Source organism: Setaria italica, chromosome VIII (genome assembly GCF_000263155.2).
Source record: "Setaria italica strain Yugu1 chromosome VIII, Setaria_italica_v2.0, whole genome shotgun sequence".
In the NCBI taxonomy this organism is placed as follows: domain Eukaryota; kingdom Viridiplantae; phylum Streptophyta; class Magnoliopsida; order Poales; family Poaceae; genus Setaria; species Setaria italica.
Window position 1 is genome coordinate 37,763,907 of NC_028457.1, and position 22,943 is coordinate 37,786,849.

Sequence of the window (22,943 nt, forward strand, 5' to 3'; positions counted from 1 at the left end):
GAACAAAATGGGTTTTCAAAAACAAACAAGGTGAGGATGGGTTGATTGTGAGAAATAAAGCGAGGTTGGTTGCCCAAGGTTTTAGCCAAAAAGAAGGGATAGATTATGAGGAAACCTTTGCCCCTGTTGCCCGTTTGGAAGCAATTAGAATCCTTCTAGCCTTCTCTGTGGCTAAAGGTTTTAAGCTCTTCCAAATGGATGTGAAAAGTGCCTTCCTAAATGGTTTCATAGAGGAGGAAGTGTATGTGAAACAACCCCCTAGTTTTGAGAGTTCTAAATATCCTGATCGTGTTTTCAAACTCCAGAAAGCTCTCTGTGGCCTAAAACAAGCACCCCGAGCGTGGTATGCTAGATTGAAATCCTTTTTGCTTGGGAATGGGTTTGAAATGGGATCAGTTGATAAAACACTCTTTCTCCTCAGGCAAGGCAATGATTTATTGATTATTCAGATATACGTGGATGATATTATCTTTGGTGGTTCTTCTCATGCTTTGGTTGCCAAGTTTGCAGATGACATGAGTAGGGAGTTTGAGATGTCGATGATGGGTGAGTTGACCTTCTTCCTCGGGCTACAGATCAAGCAAAGCAAGGAAGGAACCTTCGTGCACCAAGGGAAGTACACGAAGGACGTGTTGAGGAAGTTTGACATGGCTGATGCTAAGCCACTCTCCACACCAATGGGTACGACGACGGCACTAGATGCGGATGAAGATGGCGAACCGGTGGACCAGAAGGAGTACAGAAGCATGATCGGCTCCCTCTTGTACCTGACGTCAACGAGGCCGGACATACACTTCGCCGTGTGTCTGTGCGCTCGTTTTCAGGCTTCACCGAGGACATCTCACCGTCAAGCAGTGAAGAGGATCATGAGGTATCTCCGTTTTACCCCTGAGTTCGGTTTGTGGTATTCTGCCTCCTCGACACTCACGCTCCGGGGATACTCCGATGCGGACTTTGCTGGGTGTCGCTTGGATCGCAAGTCTACCTCGGGTACTTGCCAGTTTCTCGGTTCGTCTTTGGTCTCTTGGTCTTCTCGCAAACAATCTAGTGTTGCTCAGTCTACCACCGAAGCTGAGTATGTTGCTGCTGCTAGCTGTTGTTCTCAGCTGCTTTGGATGATTTCCACTTTGAGAGACTTTGGTTTGGATTTTACTCGTGTACCTCTTCTTTGTGACAGTACGAGTGCCATTAGTGTAGCTAAGAATCCCGTTCTCCACTCAAAAACTAAACACATTGATGTGAGATATCATTTTCTGAGAGATCATGTTGAGAAAGGGGATATTGACCTTGGCTATGTTGCTACCCAAAACCAACTCGCGGACATTTTCACCAAACCCCTGGATCAAGCCAATTTTGCTCATTTGCGTGGGGAGTTGGGTGTTTGCTTTCCTTTCTGAGTTGGGTTTTTGGAGCCTCTCTTGTATTATACTTGTATCATTTTTGTACAAAACATGGTAGGATAGTCACTTGTTCATGATAGCTTTGAGTTCTTCATGTATATCTTATCATGCTATCTTTTGTGATATATTGTGGTGGATGATACATATGAACATCATGTCATGCTTTACCTTAGTTCACATTTGGGTATGGCATGTTGTTCATCTGTATCATTTTAGCTTAGTTTCCATGCATTTTGTATCATATTGCATTTTGTATCATGTTGCACTAGATGAGCTTCTCCTACATATCTTGTGTACTCCCTTATGCTACTTGTGAGGTAGTGCTGTGGTTGGTGATTTTGATGCAATGTGCAGTTATGCTCTTGATGATATTGTATACTTGTTGAGATAATTGTTTTTGAAATTCAATGCTAAATTCTCTCTATTAACTTGCTTATCACCCATGAGTAGATGCTTGGTTATGGTTTGTCCTTGGTTGAATACTGGTTCCATATCTAGCTTATGTTTGGAATTTATGTTCTTTTCAATTGGGTCAAAGATCTAGGTATCATTGCAAATATTTAGCCCATGATGCACCCCTTGGGGAAGCATGGCTTCTTTGTGCCGCAAAGGCACTTCATGTATTTTGCTTTGTGTGAATACTAAAAAGAAATATGCTGAAAATCATAAATTCACCAAGTTTTTGTGCTTAATGTGATATTATTGCTTGCTTAGTTGTTACAAGATGTCTAACAAAAGAAGTAGACACTTGGTTTCAACAAGCTTTAAACATGACTTGTGATGCATATGTGGGTGTTTGCAATGATCTCTTGTTGAGAATGGATTTTCCTAGTATGAGCTCTTGATGGACTAGTCTATTCTTGCTTGGGTGATTCTTAACTAGGTGAATGGTCATGTGGTGATCTTTTTATACATTACTAAAACTTGATACTTGCTTCACCTCCACTGTTGTAACTTGATATCATCTTGTTGGCGATGCTATTGTTTCTTATGATCTATCAAGCTTTATCTCCTTAGTAGCCTTTGAGAGTGCATTGTGATATATTTGAGAAGCTTGTTAGGTTCTGCATTTCCATGGCATGCATTTTGTGCTTTCATCCTTTTCTTGATGGTTGCATTGTCAACAAGGGGGAGAGAAATCTACACAAACTCTTTCATCTATCAAGGGGGAGACTTTGCATGTATGCATGATTTCAGGGGGAGTGCGTATGTTCAGGGGGAGTAGTTATGAGTTGTTATACTCTTGTTATGCTCTTATGCCCTTGTACCGGTCGCGTTGAGCTGTTTACCTCTTCTTGAGGAGCCGGTTTTGATTTGAGTTTGGATTTTCATGTGATTGGTGTTCAGCCCGTTTTCTGCCTCTTCTTGAGGGATCACATGATTTTGTCTCAGTTGTGTAGAGCCGTTGCCCTTATCTTAGGGGACTGAGATTTTTCTATTTTGAGTTTTTTGTTTTTCTGTTTCAATACTATGAATTTGTGGGGTGTTGTCAATGCACTCATCAAGGGGGAGATTGAGGACCAATGGTGGTCTCCCTTGGATGATGAGTGATTGACAACATTGTGTTGGTTTGATGTTGCTCTTGGCTTGTGATGTGCAGGTGTAGGATGTGACGTGGCGGTCGACGGCGTGCGGTGAAAGTCAAGCGAAAGGTTCATGCCGATGGACCAAGGGCGGTGAAGGATGAACGCGAGTAGGCTTGGACCGATGGACCCGAGGAGTCCGGGCGAAGTCACGGGCGGTCCACATGGTGCACGGAATGGCAAGAGGGCATGACACGATGGAGACGGCGTCGGTCGAGTCAAGCGGGAGGCTTGGCGGAGGCCAGACACGCGTCAATGGACGGTTTGGGTGCTTTGGGCCTCAAAACCACTACGCAGGCAGGTTTCCCGGTTTGGGCCTCAAAACCGGGGGTGAGCCCGGTGTGGCCGGAGCTTCGAGAAGGAGGGCACGTGGCGTCATCGCGAAGCTGCGTCGAGGCGAAGCAAAGTCGTGAAAGCGGCGTGTCCGTCCGATGCACAGATCAAAACTTGGACCAAAATGCCCCTGCGTGGGTAGTTATCTTAGTTGTAGCTGTAGGGGTAGTATAGTCTTTCATCCTGGACTATAAATAGGGATGGGGGGCTGGTTATTTCAGCACCTCTTGGCTTAGCAACTCATTATCTATTTGCTTAGAGGCTAGTCATGTGCTTAAAGTGAGAGGAGAGAGGGGGATTAGGGAGTGATTACTCTTTTCTCTTGATTTCTTCATCTTTAGTGGGTGGATGAAGGGAGGAGGCTAGTCCTCATCTTGTATAGAAGATGTTCTCGTGATTTAGCTTTATTTGTTGTCTCAAATCGTGCTAAATCTTTGATTCCCGAGCGTTTTTCTTTTTCCCTATTTTCGGAACTATTTTTGGGGATTTTTCGTTCATCATGTTTGAGCCCGAATCTCGTGAGATTGGTTGAAGGGAAATGTTGCTAGGACCTTGGAGAGCATTCGTGATATGATCCCCTTTCAAATCCCTCACGAATCCGGCTTGATTTTGAGTTTTTCCCAAATCGCGTTCTTGAGTTAGGGTTTCGGTTTTCTCCAAAATCCGTGATGGATACTTGAGCTTTTTGAGATCTTTTTCATGGATCCATTAGCCCTTGTGGTTGCGCATCTATGGCTCAAGTTTCGTCTCGATTCATGGAGTATTGAGGATAGAATTTTAAATTGAAGTTCGAACCGAGTTCTCGGTGCCTTTTGTTTTCTTTCTGTTCTTCAGGTCGAGCAGCAGACGAGAGGTCCGTGACGGCGCACGCAAGTCTGCACCAGAGCAGCAGGCCAGCAAGTTGCGCAGCAGGCCGGGCAAGCCGCGCTGCAGGCCAGCTCGTTACCTGGGCCGGAACGGATCTGGTGGCCCAAGCTGCAGCGGCAGGTGCTCGCGGGCCAGGCTTTCAGCAATTCCAGGCAAGCACCCGCAGGCCATCCAGTGGCAGCAAGCCTGCCACTCACGCAAGGAGCAAATCAACTACAGTGAGCTTATTCTTCTGTTCTTTTATTTAATTCACGCACATTGGTAGTTAATTCCTATTTAGCTACTAAATTAGTTTTAAATCTTGCTAATCATGCCGAGCTATTTAAATTAACTGTTTCTTCTTGCATGCTTAGTTTATTTAATCAATTGCTAATCCTTCCATGCCTACTTAAATAAGTGATTAATAGTGTTCTTGTTTTGTCTCATCCGTGCAAATTTGATAGAATCGATTCATGCTATATTTCCGCTGTAATTTGTACGTCTCTTATCGTTCCTAGGGTGAGCCAGTCACGAGTTGACTTGCGTCATCTTGACGATTGAACGCACCGTGTGCTTTGGGGTTGCGTTTGGGACATAGGCCTTGTTTTTATTGAGAATTTTTATAGGCTCCCATTCACCCCCCCTCTGGTCGTCCCTTCGGTCCTTCACCTACACATCACAAGCTAAGAGCAACATCAAACCAACACAACGTTGTCAATCACTCATCATCCAAGGGTGACCACCATTGGTCCTCACCTATGAGACCTGAACTGTGTTCTGCTGAACATTCAAATCGATCTGCTTTGTTTTTCCTTCTCTATGTGAAGACCTGAGACTCAGTGGTCCTAGTTTTATTTCAAAACTGCGGTCACAGTCTGACAGCCTGTCTTATTAATATGTCATTAGCATGTGTCTTCACTTATTCCTTCATCGACTAACGAGATAAATTGTTTCTATATAGTGTGTGGAGTATGACAGGGAACATAGGCCCACCATGACGGATGTGCTTGCGATGCTTATTTGTCCGGCTCTAAAATGGCCATGGGGCATCGAGTAGGGTGGAAGCGGCCTGCAACCTTATTTGTCCGGATTGCTTGTGCCTCTGGTTGTCTCTAAAGAAGAAACATGTGCCTCTTGTGACGTGACTTGACCACTTGAATTACTTTTTACACCCCTTCTCACTTGTATTGAAAAAGAAGGCAAGAGGCATAACACATCCTTATCTAGAATGTCTGGTCAGGCCATCCTTTTTTTCTGCTATATTAATAGAAACTTGCACTATCTTGTACGGTTCATTAAAAAAATACTAGCAGTGATGGAAACTGATTGATTGTCTGCAGGTCATTGCCTGCTTGAGCTCTCTTCCGATGAGGTACTGATGACAACGACTCACCCAATTAATAGCCAGCTCACTTATATAATTCATGGTGAGAAGAGGGTCACTTTCCTTACCCCCGTAACCAAACAACACCAACGCGTACTGGCGTGCGGGATTAGCATTAGCAGGTTATGAGTTGTTTGTGTCATGGGGCGCTGAATCATTTGCAAACTCGTCCATCATCAGGTCTCTCTCAAAGTCTCATCAAATTAATTTCCAGGCCAAGGACTTGGTCTTCCTTGACGCTATGTTCGTTACCTTCTGAGAAATTTCGTTTGACGCTGTAGCCGCAGCTCAATGGCGGATCCCCTTGGCGAAGCTTGACTCTACCTACCTGGTGCACGCAGTTGGGATCGACGTGCAGAGCCGCGGAGCGCAAGTCCACCAACTGCTGCATGCGTGCAGGCTTCGTGAGCGGCATCCGGATCAAGGACAGGATACGGAAGGCCTGAGGTGTGAAGCGAAGGCAAAGAAGAAATAAGGTCAGTGCCTGTTTGACTACTTATTTTGATTCTTATGATGAAAATATGAGAATACGAGAATGATTTGTCCATATCATCAGCTCATAAGATCAGCATCTGATGCCTTTCCTTCTCATAGTCTTGAAGATTATTGTTGTTGCAGTCAACCGCACAAGAGCAAGATGGCTGACATTGCATTGGGCAGCGTGGGGAAGATCGTTGAAATCGCACTCAAGATCAAGGAGGCCGTGGAGACGGTTAAGCAGAACGAGAAGGAGTGCCACGACATCCAGAGGTGCGTTGCCAGGGTCAGCGCTCTCCTCAGGAAGCTTGACGAGATGACGGAGACGATGAAGGACGAGGTGATGCGTGACGCACTCGAGGATCTGGCCGAATCCCTGGAACGCGCCCTCGAGCTCGTCACGGAGTGCCAGCGGAAGCACATCTTTCGCCGCTTCTTGGGAGCAGGGGACATGGCCAAGGAGCTGGGCCGGGTCCAGGATGATATAGTGAGGAAACTGCAGCTGGGGAACTTCGCCACCAATGTCCAGACCACCATCATGGTGACAAACATCCAATCTGCTGGTGGTCCTCCTCCTCCACCCCCACCCCAACGGGAAGTGATTATTGATGGTAAGGAAAATTTTATTCTGTGATCATTGGTTCAGCTAGCAATACCGTCTATTGCATAGTGTTTTATTGCAACTTTGCTAGATCTGTGTATCAAAGTGATGTTGCTCCAACAGTTTTCTTAGATCAACTGCTCCTACAGTTTCATGCATGCGTGTTTAGGTATTAATATAATCTAATTCAAGCCCTGTTCCTGTGTGGGTTAATTTTTATACAATATAGGCTTCACAATGTTCAGTTTATCTGAATTGAAAGCCGCTACAGAGAACTTTTCGGAAAGAAACAGGATTGGAAGTGGTGGCACTGGTGATGTTTACAAGGTACTCCGATCCGTTACTTGGTTTGTTAATTCTAGGTTTGTGTACTTTTCCATATAATCACGTAGGCAGAGGCAGGTTAAGACTAAATTTGTAACATTTAGTATAAATTTAAATTTGAAATTACTTGGTGTCCCAAGGGCAGGGAATAAACTAATTGTATTATTCTGTACGTGTTCAACCCGCAATCACGCCTAAACCTAACCCTTGGTTGTAGTGTCCTCCTTTGTGGCATTTTAGCTTCGACTCATTACACAGGGAGTTTAGGGAAAGTGTCTTTCGTGCAACTCTAGATCTACGGTCCCGTGCATTTTCAGGGAAAGTTGGTTTTCACGTCACTCGTTTCCCTAGTGCAACTCCCAATTGAAAGCATCTCAAACCTCAAAGCACACACGTGTGTGGTGCCCATGCTTCATTCCAGCCCAAAGACCAAAGTGAGCCAAAGATGAAACTTGATGGACTTTGATGAAGATTTTGAAGCCTGAGGCCACGGCGCCATTGAACTTTTGGCGAAACTTTAATTTAGTGCTAAGAACAGCAGTTCTGCTTTTTCCCTTCTGTTCTTTTATAAACAAAAATCCACCATCTGACATGGTGTTTATGCTTCTCAGGGTGTCCTGCAGGACCGACAAGTCATTGCCATAAAAAATTTGCATGCTAGTGTTGCCGTCATTGACGACAACCGGCTATACGATGAAATTAATGTTTTTGTACATCTGAAGCACAAAAACATAACTAGACCTCTGGGATATTGCCACGAAATGAGAATGGTCTTGATCAGCCATAATGGAAAATATGTTGGAGCTCAACAAAGAGAATTTTGTTTTGTAGAAGAATACATGGAAAACGGAAGTATGGAGAATATTATCTATGGTATGTTGTTCTGTACAAATACTGGTTACAGTTCACCTCTGGACCAAGCATCCCTTAACTTTGATGTCACTGATCAATAGTTGCTTCTCGTTGCATGATATGTGATCTCTGCAGGGTCCCGATTTATTGGTTGGTCCTGCCGCTTCAAAATGATTCAGGGGATAGCCCAGGGGCTACATTACCTACATGAGCAACGTGTCGTCCATATGGATCTGAAACCAGCCAACATCCTCTTCGATTCTGATATGAATCCTCGGATCAGTGATTTTGGCGTAGCTAAAAAGTTGGACCTTGGTGTTGAAAAAACCAGCGATGACACCAATATAGTTGGCACAATGTAAGACGTTGCTCCAATATATATAAATACTATTTCCATTACCTGATTAACTATATATCGTGAGCCCATACGTGCATGAAGCTCTTTTCGTTAACTACAATTTTTACCTTGAGATCATGATTCATTTTTATTTTATTTAATTACCCAGGCCTTACATGCCTCCAGAATACATTGACCAAGGAACTGTGTCAACGAAGTGCGATGTGTATGCTTTTGGCATCACCCTCCTTGGGACCATTATTGGCAGAATGAGCATGTCTTCGTCCAGTTATTCATGGAATCCAATTCAATGGGTAAGTACCTCGTAGTGACGCCTTTTTACATTACAAAAGCAGTTGGGACTAAGGTCCTGTTTGGATCCACCAGCTAAATTTTAACTATTATGGATCCAAATATGACCCAGCTAAAATTTAGGTAGCTAAAGGTTCTTTTAGCTAGTTGATCCTAGCTAAACTAGTTAAAGATAAAATTGCCCCTCCACCTTCGTCGGAAAAAGTTTCTAAAATGGGAGGGAAGGGTAGGATAGACAACTACCTCTTCAACTATCATTTAGCTAGTGGATCCAACACTCCTAGCTAAACTTTAGCTAGCTAAAAGAATGTTTCTAAAGTTTAGCTAGCTAAAATTTAGTTGGGTGGATCCAAACGTGACCTAATTTATGTTCTAACTTTCCAGGCTTTTGAAGCTCGGGACGATTTACGGATGGAGTTGTTTAAACCGTCATTGTGTTGCAAGTCTCAGCTAATGCAGATCAAGAAGTGCATGGAGATTGGGCTCCTGTGTGTTGAGCAAGACAGGGAACATAGGCCCACCATGGCGGATGTGCTTGCGATGCTAAATGGTGTGAAAGAGTTGCCAGCTCTAAAGCGGCCATGGGGCATCGAGTAGGGCGGAAGCGGCCCTGCAACCTTATTTGTCCAGATTGCTTGTGCCTCTAATTGTCCCTAAATAAGAAACGTGTGTCTCTAGTGACGTGGCTTGACCATTTGAATTACTTTTTACTCCCGTTCTCACTTGTATTGAAAAAGAAGGCTGGAGGCGTAACACGTCCTTGTCTAGAATTTGTATGGTCAGGCCATTCTTTAAGATTTCATACTTATATTTTCAAAATGACATATAATTTTACAACTCCTTCCAATTCAGACATTAACTTTATAATTGTACCATCAGCTTATAGTGGTCCTGCCTATCCAATCAACCGTCCCCACCCGTGAGGCATCCGTCGCGCCCAGGGACAGAGTCAGGATGAAACAATTAGGGGGGCCATTTGCGGTATCTTAAGCTTATTTATGTTGACAAGGTTATTTACATGTGGAGTTTCATCAAATATTTTGCCCCTGCCAGCCACCCCCTGTCACGCATCGCCTCTAGGTTCAATAAATGGATAATTGGGTCTATGTTCTAACCTGGATTATTGGTTTCTTACAATGAAGGCTGCATGCCATAACAAATGGTTTAACAATGAAACTGTCACACCCGGTTTTAAAGGCAAAACCAGATGACTATTATATGTGTGCTAGGATCAAGTTTCACACATACGATGACTTCAGTAAATATCAAATACAGTGTTATAGCGTAAAGAGAGAATTACATAAATTATGTAACCAGAATTGAGTTAGAAATCTCTAATATAGGCAGCGGATCTCCAAAAACTCCACAGGCAGCTAACTGGTGGACTCGCCTAGAACTCTTCCAAAAACTTTAGTAATCTTCAAAACTCTCCGGGTCTGAGCAGCAATCCGGACGTTGTAGATGCAATATATAAAACACAAGCGTGAGCACATGTCGTACTCAGCAAGAGAGAAATATATATGACATGCAAGGCTTTATATGGTGGAAGGCTGACAAGGTTAATTACGATTAGCACTTTTAGTTGGTCAAATTTTATTCATCATCTAATTACTAGCAAATGTAAGTTTATACCATCCCGCAATTAATATAGAGCAATGATATACCATAAGCATGAACATAACATATAACACAGTAGTATCATCTTCAAGTAAATTAATCATGTGAGGGTTCAGGCCGCTCTTAACCGTGAGCACGGCTGTTATAACAGTTTTACACTCTGCAGAGGTTGTACATCTTTACCCACAAGTCGCGTAAAAGTTAAGGTGAACTTTAGACCCAACCATGCTGTGCAAAAGTAGGCACAATACCACACTTCCGAGGTGTGATTGCATAGGGACGCTACGAGGCCTTTACAAAGACTTCCCTAGTGTGTTCCAGTGCACGAGGTTCCGTGAGTCATGCCCCCCCTTAACACCAGTCCAACACTAGAGTCGTCTAATTAGTTAGCCAAGACCAGAGCCATTTAGTCCTTGTGGCTGTACGGTTTTCCTAGGTGGTCGGTCCATGTTCCTATTAAAATATATGGTCTTGTAATTAAATCAACACATAGGAACATTGAGTAAATAGATAAATTAACCATGTTGTTTATTTACCAACCCAGTTGAGCAAGCTAAGCATAATCTACCCTCAAGATTAATTAAACAACCCGGCTGCAAGGTATGATCAAGAGAAACTAGGCATTGTCCTTAATAGGAACCCATCATATTAATGCACGCGGTAAATAAATATTGTGAATCAATGCATGTCAATTAGGTATAAACGGGAATGACCAGGGATACTTGCCTTCCTCAAAGCCCTGCTGCTGCTCAGAGTCTTCAGTCTTCCTCTTCTTTGGATTCCTCGAACTACGCTTCTTCTATACGCATCACACGAGCACATACAAGCAAACAAATGCATTTAATTAAAAACAGTACACCAATCATCAAAAATAGTACTTAAAATCAGTACCAAACTAATCTACTCATTAAGATGAACGCATGAGCGAAAGAATCACTTAAAACGGAGCTAGAACGAAGAAGTTATGAGATAAACAAGGTGGCAGGGACCCAGGCGCAATTAACCATAGACGGTAGGGGCTAGCAAGAAAGATTTGCAAGACACACGTAAAAGTGCTTCCAAATAACAGAATTTATAGGGTTATATTTGCAAAAGATCTCGGGTAGGACTGGAACTTGAGAATCTAGCCTTTCCCGGGTCCTTTTTGCAAAACCACAAGACACAAACTTTCTGTCAGAATTTCCGTTTTCTTCGGGGGCTAATCTGTAAAGCAGCCTTTCTTCAACCTCCCTGTGCACTACCGGCAGCGCTCGCCGGCCGGCCAGCTGCGGAGCTCCGGCGGCTTGGCCAAGACGAAGGGGCGACGGCACGGCCTGCAGGCGGCGGCGGTGCACTGAGCGCATAGCGCAGGGGCAGGCCGGCGTGCGGCCAGGCGACTTGGAGAAGCTGGCCATGGAGCACGTACGAACAGGAACGGGAAGAAAGAAGAAAAAAAAGAGAGAAACAAGGGAAAAGCCGAAAACGAAGTCCGATCTCGCGCATGAACGGTAAAACGGAACGAGATCGACGATACGAACGTAGCGGTGCGCTCACCTTCGGCAGAGGACGAACGGATTTGCCGGATCTGCTCGTCGGAGTTTCGTGGGCGGTCCGAGTTTGACTTCAGATCTACGGAGCTCGGAGAGTCAACTCGGAAAAAGGGTTTTAGATCTGAAATTCTCGCGTCGAGAGGAACGCTATATATATATATATATATATTCTAGGTGGAGGTCGGGATTTATTTCCCTTTTTCGAATTAATTTCGGATTTAAAAATAATTTCAGAAAATCCTGAAATCCTAATTAAATCGCGAAAAATACTCCGAAAGCTTCAAAAAATTCAGGATAATTCTTGGAGATGATTTGGGACACACAAAACCCAACCAAAAGACTTGGAGCTCTGAAAAGGATTTATAGAAACCTCCAAAAATTGGATTAAGCTGAAAGAAAATAAGAATAAATCCTAGAAAAATCTGAAAAATTCTCAGAGGAAACTAAAGATCGCCTAAATGCATTTTTAAACCTTTTCACACTCAAAGAATAAGAAATGCAACCAGCATGCAATGCAACACACTTAAACCTATGGTGCATTAAATTAATTTAAGAAAAAGATTTTAATGCCTAATAAATTCACAGAGAAATCTTAAGGCCTTAAACGAACTCAAACAACTTCTAAAGAGTTTCTAATTAATTTTTATTAAATTGAAAATGCTGAAAATTAGGGTATTACAGAAACCCATTTTGTTGGTTAATGCTTAAAAAACACAGATTGAGTGACTTGCTCTGCCGCGTACTGGAAAAATGCATCCTTCATTTTCAGCTGAGTACTCATCACGTCTAAAACTCTGAATGTAGTATACTCAACACACGTAATGCTGTGATCAGAATACTGTCACATCCTGAAATTTTCGAATTTCAAGACGTGAATAAAAGGAATAATTAAACAATGATTTTTCTCCTAATTTTAAAATTTTCCCAACATTTATTTTTCTTTACAGAGAATTTAATATAGGAAAAATAATTATTTACTTTTCTAAATTAATTAATGTTGTTCTGTGTCTGTGCATTCATGCCGATGCATCTTGGTGTTTCTTGAGTGCAAAAATTTTTAAAATACGTTTAGACGTTGCCTAGACCCTTTTGCGAATTTTCCATCTTTTTTTGAAATTTATTCTCCTTCCTAGAGCTAAATCTAATTTTTGGAAGGTTCTAAAATCTTTTTCACGAGCTCCAAGTATTTTATTTGGATTGATCATGTCCCAATCTATCTCCAGGATTTTTCCTGGAATTTTTGGGATTTTTGGAGTATTTTTCGTGAATTATCTGGAACTTCTAGAATTTTCACGAAAAAATACCCCATCCTATCCTTCTGGGCCGAGCCCGTGGGCCCGACCCGTTCTGGCCCGCCCAGCCATCGGACCGGCCAGGCCCATCTATGCCCGGCAGCCAGGCGGACTGCGCCGCCGTCGCCATTCCCTCGGCGTGCGTGTGCCCATAGGGCTCCGCGCCTATAAAAGCGAGCCCGAGCCCCTGGCGCCGCCTCCCTGCTGCAGCCCGCCGCCTTCTTCGCGTCGCGCCGCCGCGCTGGTGCGTCGCCATTGCCTGCCGGCCGAGCAGCTACCGCCGCCAGTTTTCGCTCGATTCGCCGCCTCCTCCACCCATCGGACGAAGCCGGCGACTCAGGAGCTTCAGAACATCGCCCCGCACATCGGCCGCCTCTTCCCATCGTCATCTCGACACCGGAGCACCGCCGCCGCGGGGAAGCTCGAGCCGGCCATCGTCCTGCCACCACCGACCGGATTCTGGCCGCCTTCGTCTATCTCCGCCACCGATGAGCGCACCTCCGAGCTCGTCGTCACATCCTCTCTCGGTTCCCATCCTCGCCGTGGCCACCGGCTCGCTGGAGCGCCAGCAAGCCGGCTGGCCGAAGCACTGTTGACAGGAAGAAGAAGGCTGTCCATTTTGCGTTCAAGCCCCTGGAGAACCCTGTAATGTTTTCCTCTTTTCTTTGTGTCTTGGCAAACTAGCAGATAACCCCCTGGATCTATTAGTTTCCCTAGATCCCTCCAACCTCGTTTAACCCATAAATTCTACGTTTTAGCTCCGTTTTAATCCGTTCATATTGCGTTAGGTTCATGATGGCATAAAGTGCACGTTAGTGGTAATGTTTGCCTTCACACCTATTTTTAAAAATAAATTTGATATTAAATTGATTAATGCCTGATAAACGAGTTCTTTTCTAAATAAAATCTATTTAGTGTTATACATCGTTTTTCATAAGAAGTGTTCAATTGATTAAATGTCTACTTCGTAACCTTTCTAAATAAAAGTTAATTAGGTTATATATCGGTTTTTTATAAAACAAAAGTTAATTTGATTAACGGCTATCTAAATAATTCTTCCAATTAAAAGCCAATCAGAGATATACCTCAATGTTTCATAAATTAAATTCAATTTGATTAATGTTTATTCAATTTGATTTCTAAATAAAAGCTACGTACATTATAACTCGAGTTTTCATAATTAAATGTTAATTCAACTAATATGAATATAAATGTGTTTCTAAAATAATCTGCTAGTTAAACTCGAAATATAAAGCTATGCGCTTAGATGTTTACATGTAATTTATTTTTAAATTAAATAATTAATTTGCATAAATTGTACTTAAATATTTATAAATAAAATTGGACTAAGTTTTACATCATCTTTTCTTATGAAAATATAAATATGACTTGATTAATTGTAACTAAGGATATTTCTCTGAAATATCTTTACATTGTTTTTCTCAACTAAAATAAATGAAGCTTGTAGCTCTCACCTTTTTTAAAAATTCAAATATCTCAATAGCTTTATCTTTTCAACCATAGTTCCGTTCTCAGCATTTCCTATGTTTGCGTGCATCCTAGAAACGAGTCCTATCCTTTAGTACGCTCTTTTAAAGCCTGTCTTTTATTTTAGTGTATTGTTCTTAGTTGTACTTGTTTGTTGCTTGTATGTTTGTGCCGATGTTCGCTCCGAGTAGAAGGATCGCCATTCGGAAGTTTTGAAGAGTAAGAGTTTCAAGAAAGCAAGAAGCCGAAGAGCATAGCAGTAAGAGTAACTTTTCGTTGGAGAAAGGCAAGTGTCCCTAACCATCCTTCTACCTATGCTTTGTTAATAATATCATGATAATGTTAATTGGAACATGGAGCGACCACCCAGGAAAATAGTGCTACCACAAGATTAAATGGCTCTGGCCTTGGCTGAATAATTAGAAACTCTAATCTGGGGTAATCTTACCAAAAGGGCAAGAGGGGAGGCGTTGATGGGGTATAACACTCGCTCTATTGGGAAGTGGGCTTTGCTAAGACACTGTACCCACTAAGGGACTGTTATGCTCTGCTTCGGCCTGAAACCTTAGCGGGTTACCACTTACTAGCAAATCTTTGTAAAGGCCTCGTAGCGTCCCTATGCAATCACACCTCGGGAGTGTGGTATGGTGCCTAGCTAGCACCGCATGGTTAGATCCAAAGTTCTTTGAACTTTTACGCGACTTGTGGGTAAAGATGTGCAACCTCTGCAGAGTGTAAAACTGATCGATCAGCCGTGCTCACGGTCAAGAGCGGCCTGGACCATCACATGATTAACTAGACTTGAAGATGGACTTAAATCGTTATTCTGGTTAATTCTAGTGGTCTTGCTGAGTACCAACCATAAGTGTACTTACTCTTGCTTACTACTGCTTAGAAGAAGAAGGTGTGTGAAGTATTCTGAAGATGATGCTGAGTTCTAGGCGTACGCAACCCCCAGTCGATTGCCTGTGGAGTTTGGAGCCTCCATTTCCAGTATTTAAGCTATGTATCTCTGATGGTTTCGTAAGTCTTTATTTGTATCTTTTATGTGATACTGTTGCTGTTATTCACTTATGATGTCACTAAACGTATGAAATTTGATCCTAGCATACATATAAGTAGCACTTGGTTTTGTTTTAAAACCGGGTATGACAAATACACTCAACACACATAGTATTGTGATTAGAATATACAATCCTGACAGAGTAATTAAGAATGGTATAAATTTGAAAACACGGAATCCTACCACAGTGCTGAGCGATATTGTTCCACCGTGTCAGGGTTTATCCTTGGCTCAGTGATCATCTGTATCCACAGCACAAGGTGCCCTACATAATCATTCGTCCCAATTTGTTCAGTGGTGCAAATGGTATTTCCTTCCTCTGGCTTACACTCTACACAGATGCAGAACGAAATTTGAATTAGCTTCAAATAGAAATTAGGAGAAAAACAGAATAAAGGTAAAGAATGATGCCTGAAACTTTACTATTCTTAGAATGACATCATCTTAGAAGAACAATCTGCTTTTGTCCCTAGTCGGCTGATCACCGATAACGTGCTGATTGCTTATGAGTGTATTCACTACCTGAAGAGAAAGAAGGGCAAAATCGGCGGTCAAGCTTGATATGGCGAAGGCACATGACCAGGTCGAGTGGCCGTATCTCGGAAGTATCATGCTCAGTGAAGCTCTCTGTGAGGGCATGTGCGGTCAAACTCCAGGAGGGATTGGTTTTCGGGATATAAAGTAGTTTAACATTGGTATGCTCGGCACACAAGAATGGCGGCTGATGACAAGTCCGGACTCTCTTTGTACAAGGGTCCTGAAAGGCAAATACTTCCACGCTGGTGTGAAACATGTGGTGCGCGGGACGAGACAACCTTCGATGCTCTGACGGAGTGTACGTATATATGCTCGGAGCTTCTGGTCAAAGCTGAGAGAACTGACAGGTACCGTGTAAAACTCCCTGAACTTAACCCAACAACTTGAGCGGGGGACATACTGAAGGACCATATATCTGAAGAATATGACCGAGGAGTCAAAAATGCAGTGACATGTGAGCATTCGAACAACATATAGTCGGTCATTATCATACAGTGGACACTTAACAGGAACCGGCAAAAATGAATCATGAATGATAGGTCCAATGCATGCAGAACTGTGTGCCAAAGTCTGAATATTCTGTTCTGTCCGGCAGTGCTAATCAGAAACTAAGCTCTGTACAAAGCAGGACATTCTGGACGGTGTAAATAGGTAGAAACCACGAGTATGGACAGATGTAGCTTCAGGCAAGCAGCAAGCATCAAACGCCCTGAAAAATTGCTGGATTCTTATCTTGCTATTGTGGAACTTGGAATCTGAACATTCAGATGTCTAAAGATTAAACGATGAGACGAAACGGTTTAAGACTAGCATTAGGAAATAAACTTTGTTTTTAGACAATGAGATAGCTTTTGAATAGCATCAATCTGAAGGATTGCAGCATGCTAGCAGTTGCAGACACTGGAACTTTTGTAATTCTCATGAAACAGAATGTAAACTTTAGTTTTGAATAGCACATCCAACAGCCTGAATGGAAAACAAACAGGCACCTGAGAGTTGGTCAAGTGATAACTATGATTCCGAAACATAAAGTTTCGACATGCCTAATTTGTTACCAAGGAAGAACGACTGACGGCCGGCCAACCATGCTTTTGGTAATGAAATAATGTTCAAATGAACTGTACAAGCACTAATCTGATACAGAACTATGAGAGAAACTGTAAGCACACTAGATATTCAAATCGTTAGGTCGAGGGTCGAGAATTCAGCAATGCTGAAGTTGTCAGGACTAATTTTTTTTCTAGAATACGCAGGAGAGCTGCATATCATTCAATTAAGAGGAAAAAATAGATGTTTAGTTGCAACACGGATCATTCACCAGGCGCACGCACACGGATTTGAGTTGATAATGATTACATTATTAAACATACACTCCACCTATCTGTTAGCAACTCCAAATTGTTCACCTAGGTGCTATGAGACACCCGCTTCGAAGTTCCAGCCAGCCATCGCCAGGCATCGTGCTCCTGCAGCAAACCAGTTTGCTGCTTCCTCCTGTATCACGGCGAGGAGTTGTCAGGACTAATTGCTCTCCATTATGCTAATACATAGTACAGTAGTCATCACTGCTGCTCCAAACTATCTATAGCGATCAGAAATGTTTCCAGCCCAAGGGCATCTGCACTTGAACAATCATCAGAAAGGTGAACCATTTTGCAATGCAAGCGATCAGAAATGTTTCCACCGAACTCGTTGCTTTTGATTCATCGCCGTACTGTTGGCTGGATTGCCTCCAGATGGTTGCACAAGAGCTAGAGAGTCGCCCATGGTTGACGCCTGCTGCAGGGGCGGAGAGGTCGGTCTGAAGAAGGGAGGAGACGGCCGGATGGTACGGCCAGATTGCGGCGGAAGAAGTTTTCCGGACGATTCAGGTCGCTAGACTCGGACGCCGCCGCCTCAGTAGGAACAGAGGGGTGCTGAAGAGCGCCGGCGGTGGTAGATCCCAGGCGGGTGCCGCGACGGGTATAGCGGAGGTCGCCGGACGTGAGCGGAGGAAGGAGTCAGGCTGCTCAGAGGAGGAAGGAGTGAGCGGAGGTGAGAGCCGAGGCGGCCGATGGTTGAGTTGTGAGCGGAGGCCGGGGGCGGAGGCGCGGCCGTGGGGAGCCGCCTTCTCTCAGGACCTCCCACCACCGGTGAGGCATCGCCAACTTGATTTGGTGCCCGCCTCTGGCGCAGGCAAATGAGAAAATTGCAATTTTAGGATTCCAAACAACGCGCTTCGCTATTTTAGGACTCCTATCGTCGACTTCGCTAAAATGACCCTCAAAACGTTGGCACTTCGTTATACATGACATTTGCTCATTTAAAACACTTTTCTCAAATAAAATACATGTATTTTAGCATTAGAGGACCATATTGCCCTCAGCTCTTTTTTCCTGGACGTGGGATGGTGCTGCTGGCCGCTCGCCTGGCCTGGCTGGCCGGCCGCGCCTGGGCTGGCTTGCCGCCGCCTGGCCATGGCTGGTTGTCGCCGCGCCTAGGCTGCTGGCCGCCGCTTGGCCATGGCTAATCGTGGCTTGAGCTAGCTGGCCGCCATGTACAGTTTAATATGTAATATAAATTATCAAAGATGATCCATACATAATTATAAAATCATGAATTAGCACAAACGAGCTCATCTCATAAAACCATGATTGTAGCAAGTTCATCTCAAAAGACCATAATTTAGTTCCAAACGAGATCCAAATCATATGAAATAAAGCATGAGTTTACATCTCATCACAACTAAAATAATTTATCCAATGTGTAGCTTTCTCTTTGGAGTCATCTTTTTTGGTGCTGTCGCGGTAGGCATCCTTACGGGACTAGTAGTGTCGGTTTGTGAAGATGTACCCTCTCCTAATAACATCGCAAGCTTGCTGCACATAAATACTATATGACAATTATATGTATGGAAAAATTAATGTACAGTAAATGTGTTAATATTTCTTACCTTCTTGTGACCCTTCCTGGACTATCCCGTAGGATTTCTTCTCTAGTCGGCCTTCGTGGGGTGCTAGGTTCTGCTGGCGCAGCTTTTGTAACATTCTTCCTAGGTTGCCTACGCTTCCTACAAGTAATCAAATAAATTTATATTAACATTTTCATTTAAGTTTCTTGATAAAGAAAATCAGTTCTTACCTCTTTTTTCTATCCCATTTAGTGGGCACTTAGCACTAGCTTGCCTGTGACCTTTTTGTCCGCATTTTTTGCAAGTCATAGGTCCTCTGATCATCTTCTTTCCCTTTCCATTTGTTAGAGCAATATCGTTGTCACATCCCTTCTCACCTTCACCCTTGTTGGTAAATTCACCACCTTTCTTCTTGTGGCCACCTTCCATCCATCCCTTCCTTCTTAGTTTCCTTCGTCTTCCAATAGGTAATTTAGCAAGAGGTGCACCAACTAAAAATGGTAGGTCAACCTGTGGCCACTGTGTTTTGTCTGTCATCGGCTCAATCTCTCTTCCATAAGCAGCCCTAAATCTATTGACCGAGTAGTACTCATGCACAAACTGTTCAAGGTCAACTCCCCGTTGGCGGGTTACATAAGCCAATACATGTTGACATGGCTTACCAGTGTGCTGCCATTCAAGACATGTACAAGTCCTTTGGTATAACTTAACAATATGCCTCTCTACTCTGCTGCTATGTTCCCACACCTCTGCACTCCAATTAGAACATGGTACAATTTTTAAATATCCCAAGCCTCTAGTATTTGCCTTTAGCTGATGCATAATAGCTGGAAGTATCCTGCCTTCAGGTAGCCTGTATGCAATATTTCTTCTCTTGTTCCACTTTACCATGATCATTTCTCTAATCTTATCAGCTAGGTCAGCAACAGGCAAGTCTTTATGGTCTCTAATCCAGTTATTAAATGACTCAGCAACATTACTAGTTATGTAGTCACACTTTATTTCTGGATTGAAACCACACCTATATCATAATAGCTTATGATTGGTCTGTAACCATTTCACTGCTTCTGATGATTCCTTCATCATTGATGCTATATTTTCATAGAATATGTCTTCTCTGTAAGCCCTTGCCGCAGGATATATCTGGCCAAACCCTCTATATCTATTCGAGAAATTTTTGACAAGATGATAAAAGCATTCTCTTTGCTCTGCATTTGGGAATACTTTCTTCACTGCATTCTCCAAGCCCTTACAAGCATTAGAACAAATAGCAAGGAGTGAATGGTCACCTATAGCCTTCTTTAATTGTTCCATGAACCAAATCCAGTTGTCTGTTGTTTCCGAAGCTATGAAGCCATAAGCGAGTGGATACATCCAATTGTGACCATCAACTGCTGTAGCTGCCGCCAATTGACCATTCCACCTTCCATTAAGTGTTGTAGCATCTATGCTCAAATGAGGCCTACAACCTTCCAAGAAACCATCAATGCATGGTTTAAGCGCACAGAAAAAACGGTGGAAATATACTTGACCATCCACCTGAAGTACCTCAATCTCAACGACACTCCCGGGACACCGCTTCATTACCTCGGCCTTCCACCTAAACAAGAGCTCAAAACTCTCTTCCATTTGCCATAAACCTCTTCAAGAGCTCTTTCTTTACCCCGCCATACAATGTCATATGCAATTTGACACTTGTGATCTGTCTGCAACTTCTTTTGCAATTCCTTAGCACCAATATTTGGATCATCTCTAAGGATACTCACAGCCTTGCTAGCTACCCACTTCAGACTTGGAGTTGTAGTTATCTGCCTCATGCTAGATACACATGTATGCTTATCGACTAAGACGGTTACCTGCAAAAAAAAAAGCAATGAGATTCATATTAATTTACATAAAAAGAAGAATTAATGAAAGAAAAAAAATTATTCACCTCCACAGTGCTTTGGCCTTTATGTTTGGTGCCATTTATCCTCCAAGGGTAAGGGCAATCTTCAACACCGGACTTGCAAAAAGCCCTATATCTCATCTTACATGACTTCTCAGTTCCTAAATCAAACTCCTTATTGATTGCAAATTGCCGCACTGCCAACTTGAACTCCTCCATTGTTGGGTACACTGTTCCTAAATCCATTGATGGGTTGTTCTTGTCATATGAAATGACCATCTCACCCGGTATCTCATCACTAGTAGGAATGGCAGCACCACCATTATTTTGCCCAAGCTCATCATCATGCTCTTGCTCATCCATTGGGCAATCAAAGCCTTGTGCAGGTATATTTGTTGTGTTCTCCTCTGTCAAACCTAAAAGCTCTCAAATCTGCGACTCACTCATAAGTGCAATACGACCTTCATCATCATGTGTCTCCACTATTTGTATGTTATCCCAATCAATTCTTTTCATATTTTCCACTTGGGGCCTAAAACAATGAATTCATGTTTTACTACTGTCTACTACTACCGTGGTAAAAAAAACAGAAATATAGTGCAGCCGATACCTTTGCACTTCAAGAACAGGAATGTTGCACTCTATTGCCGAATGAGGAGCAGTGACCAGGGCACTAGGCGTCCCTATCATGGCCCCTGGCGGCGCGGGATGGGCAGTCGCTGCCACAGCTAGGGCACCCGACGCCATGGCCATGGCCCCAGGCGGCGCGGCCAGGGCATCCGCTGCCGCGGCTACGGCACCCGGCGCTACGGCCATGGCCCCAGGCGGCGCGGGTAGGGTAGCCGCCGCCGCGGCTACGGCACCCAGTGCCGCGGTCATGACCTCAGGCGGCGGTTCTCCATCCATGGTGGATGCCAGGACCTTCGATGCAACGAACGGCGGCATCCGGGGCGAAGAACACAGGCGTCCGGGGCGAGGAACGACGACGTCCGGGGCGACCAACGGCGGCGCGTCGCGATCTCCCATCACGAGGGATAGGTAGGCTGACGAACGGCGGCACGTCGCGATCTCCCGTCGCGAGGGTAGGGTGACGAACGGTGGCGCACGATCTTTTCTTGCGATAGAAATAGAAACGGAACAGCAGAAACAGGCAGGGCAGGCCACGTCCAGGAAAAAAGACCTGACAGAAACAGGGCAGGGCAGGCCACGTCCACGTCAAGGAAAAAAGAGCTGAGGGCAATATGGTCCTCTAATGCCAAAATACATGTATTTCATTTGGGAAAAGTGTTTTAAATGAGCAAATGTCATGTATAACGAAGTGCCAACGTTTTAAGGGTCATTTTAGCGAAGTTGACGATAGGAGTCCTAAAATAGCGAAGCGCGTTGTTTGGAGTCCTAAAATTGCAATTTTCTCCAGGCAACCATGGGAGGCACCGGGCGACCTACAAACCCTGGAGGATTCGATTCCCGACCCGCCGCTCTCTGCCGGTTGCCGCATGCCTGCACTTGACTAACGACAGGGATGGGACTGGGAGAGGATAAGGAACGGGGAGAAATAAAAACAAGCCACGCTTGCGCTGTACAGGGATGGAATTGGGACTTTGGGCCTCTAGCCGAATGGCTGAGCTGTACAGCCGTCGAAGAAGCTTAAGTGTGCAGGCCCAACAATCACGATCCTAAGAGGTAACTCCAAAAGACCGCTAACCTTAGAGCAACTTCAAGAATCTCAAAAAATTCTTCCCCAAAATGAGGTATCAGAGGTTATGCTAAATTTTTTCCCCCCAAAACATATGAGACCACAGTAGAACGCTAGAAACTACTCCCTAATATTTACCATGTCATCGTAATTGGGCCTACCTCTAGCTAATGTATATTCATATGTAAACCAGGTCCATTGCCATCATTATTCTCCTGGGCAGACATAGATGGACATGCAGACATGGCATCATCAGGGAAGTAACCGCAGATTCTGATGGACTGTTCGTCATCATTGGTACAGTATTCCATGTAATTTACGCTGCAGCTAGCCACTGCGCACTCGTTCTCTTCTCTTATGTGCAAAGGTATTTAAGAGAAAGGAAGAACTTTGCAATCTGGTTTTCTCTTGGTATTGTTGCTCTTGGCAAGGTCATTGCATCTGCCACTTAAAGGCCTACAAAAGCGACCGCCACCAATGTCATTCCTAGCAGA

General features: G+C 43.8%; 1 protein-coding gene across 13 annotated transcripts; it reads left to right on the top strand.

Annotated features, from left to right (window-relative positions):
- Positions 1 to 3,680: 3,680 nt before the first annotated feature.
- Positions 3,681 to 9,289, top strand: LOC101771984 (putative receptor-like protein kinase At4g00960). 13 transcript variants are annotated; one of them, XM_012848595.2, is made up of 10 exons: positions 3,681 to 4,401; positions 5,124 to 5,397; positions 5,503 to 5,726; positions 5,828 to 6,022; positions 6,141 to 6,634; positions 6,854 to 6,951; positions 7,560 to 7,821; positions 7,936 to 8,158; positions 8,307 to 8,451; positions 8,834 to 9,289. In XM_012848595.2, exons 5-10 carry the CDS (start codon positions 6,184 to 6,186, stop codon positions 9,044 to 9,046), a joined length of 1,392 nt encoding a protein of 463 aa, XP_012704049.1. In that variant the 5' UTR covers positions 3,681 to 4,401; positions 5,124 to 5,397; positions 5,503 to 5,726; positions 5,828 to 6,022; positions 6,141 to 6,183; the 3' UTR covers positions 9,047 to 9,289. The 13 variants fall into 13 exon arrangements, with proteins under 13 accessions (XP_012704049.1, XP_012704050.1, XP_004979913.1 ...); XM_012848596.2 differs by having other exon boundaries at positions 6,149 to 6,634; XM_004979856.2 differs by having other exon boundaries at positions 6,165 to 6,634.
- Positions 9,290 to 22,943: the final 13,654 nt, after the last annotated feature.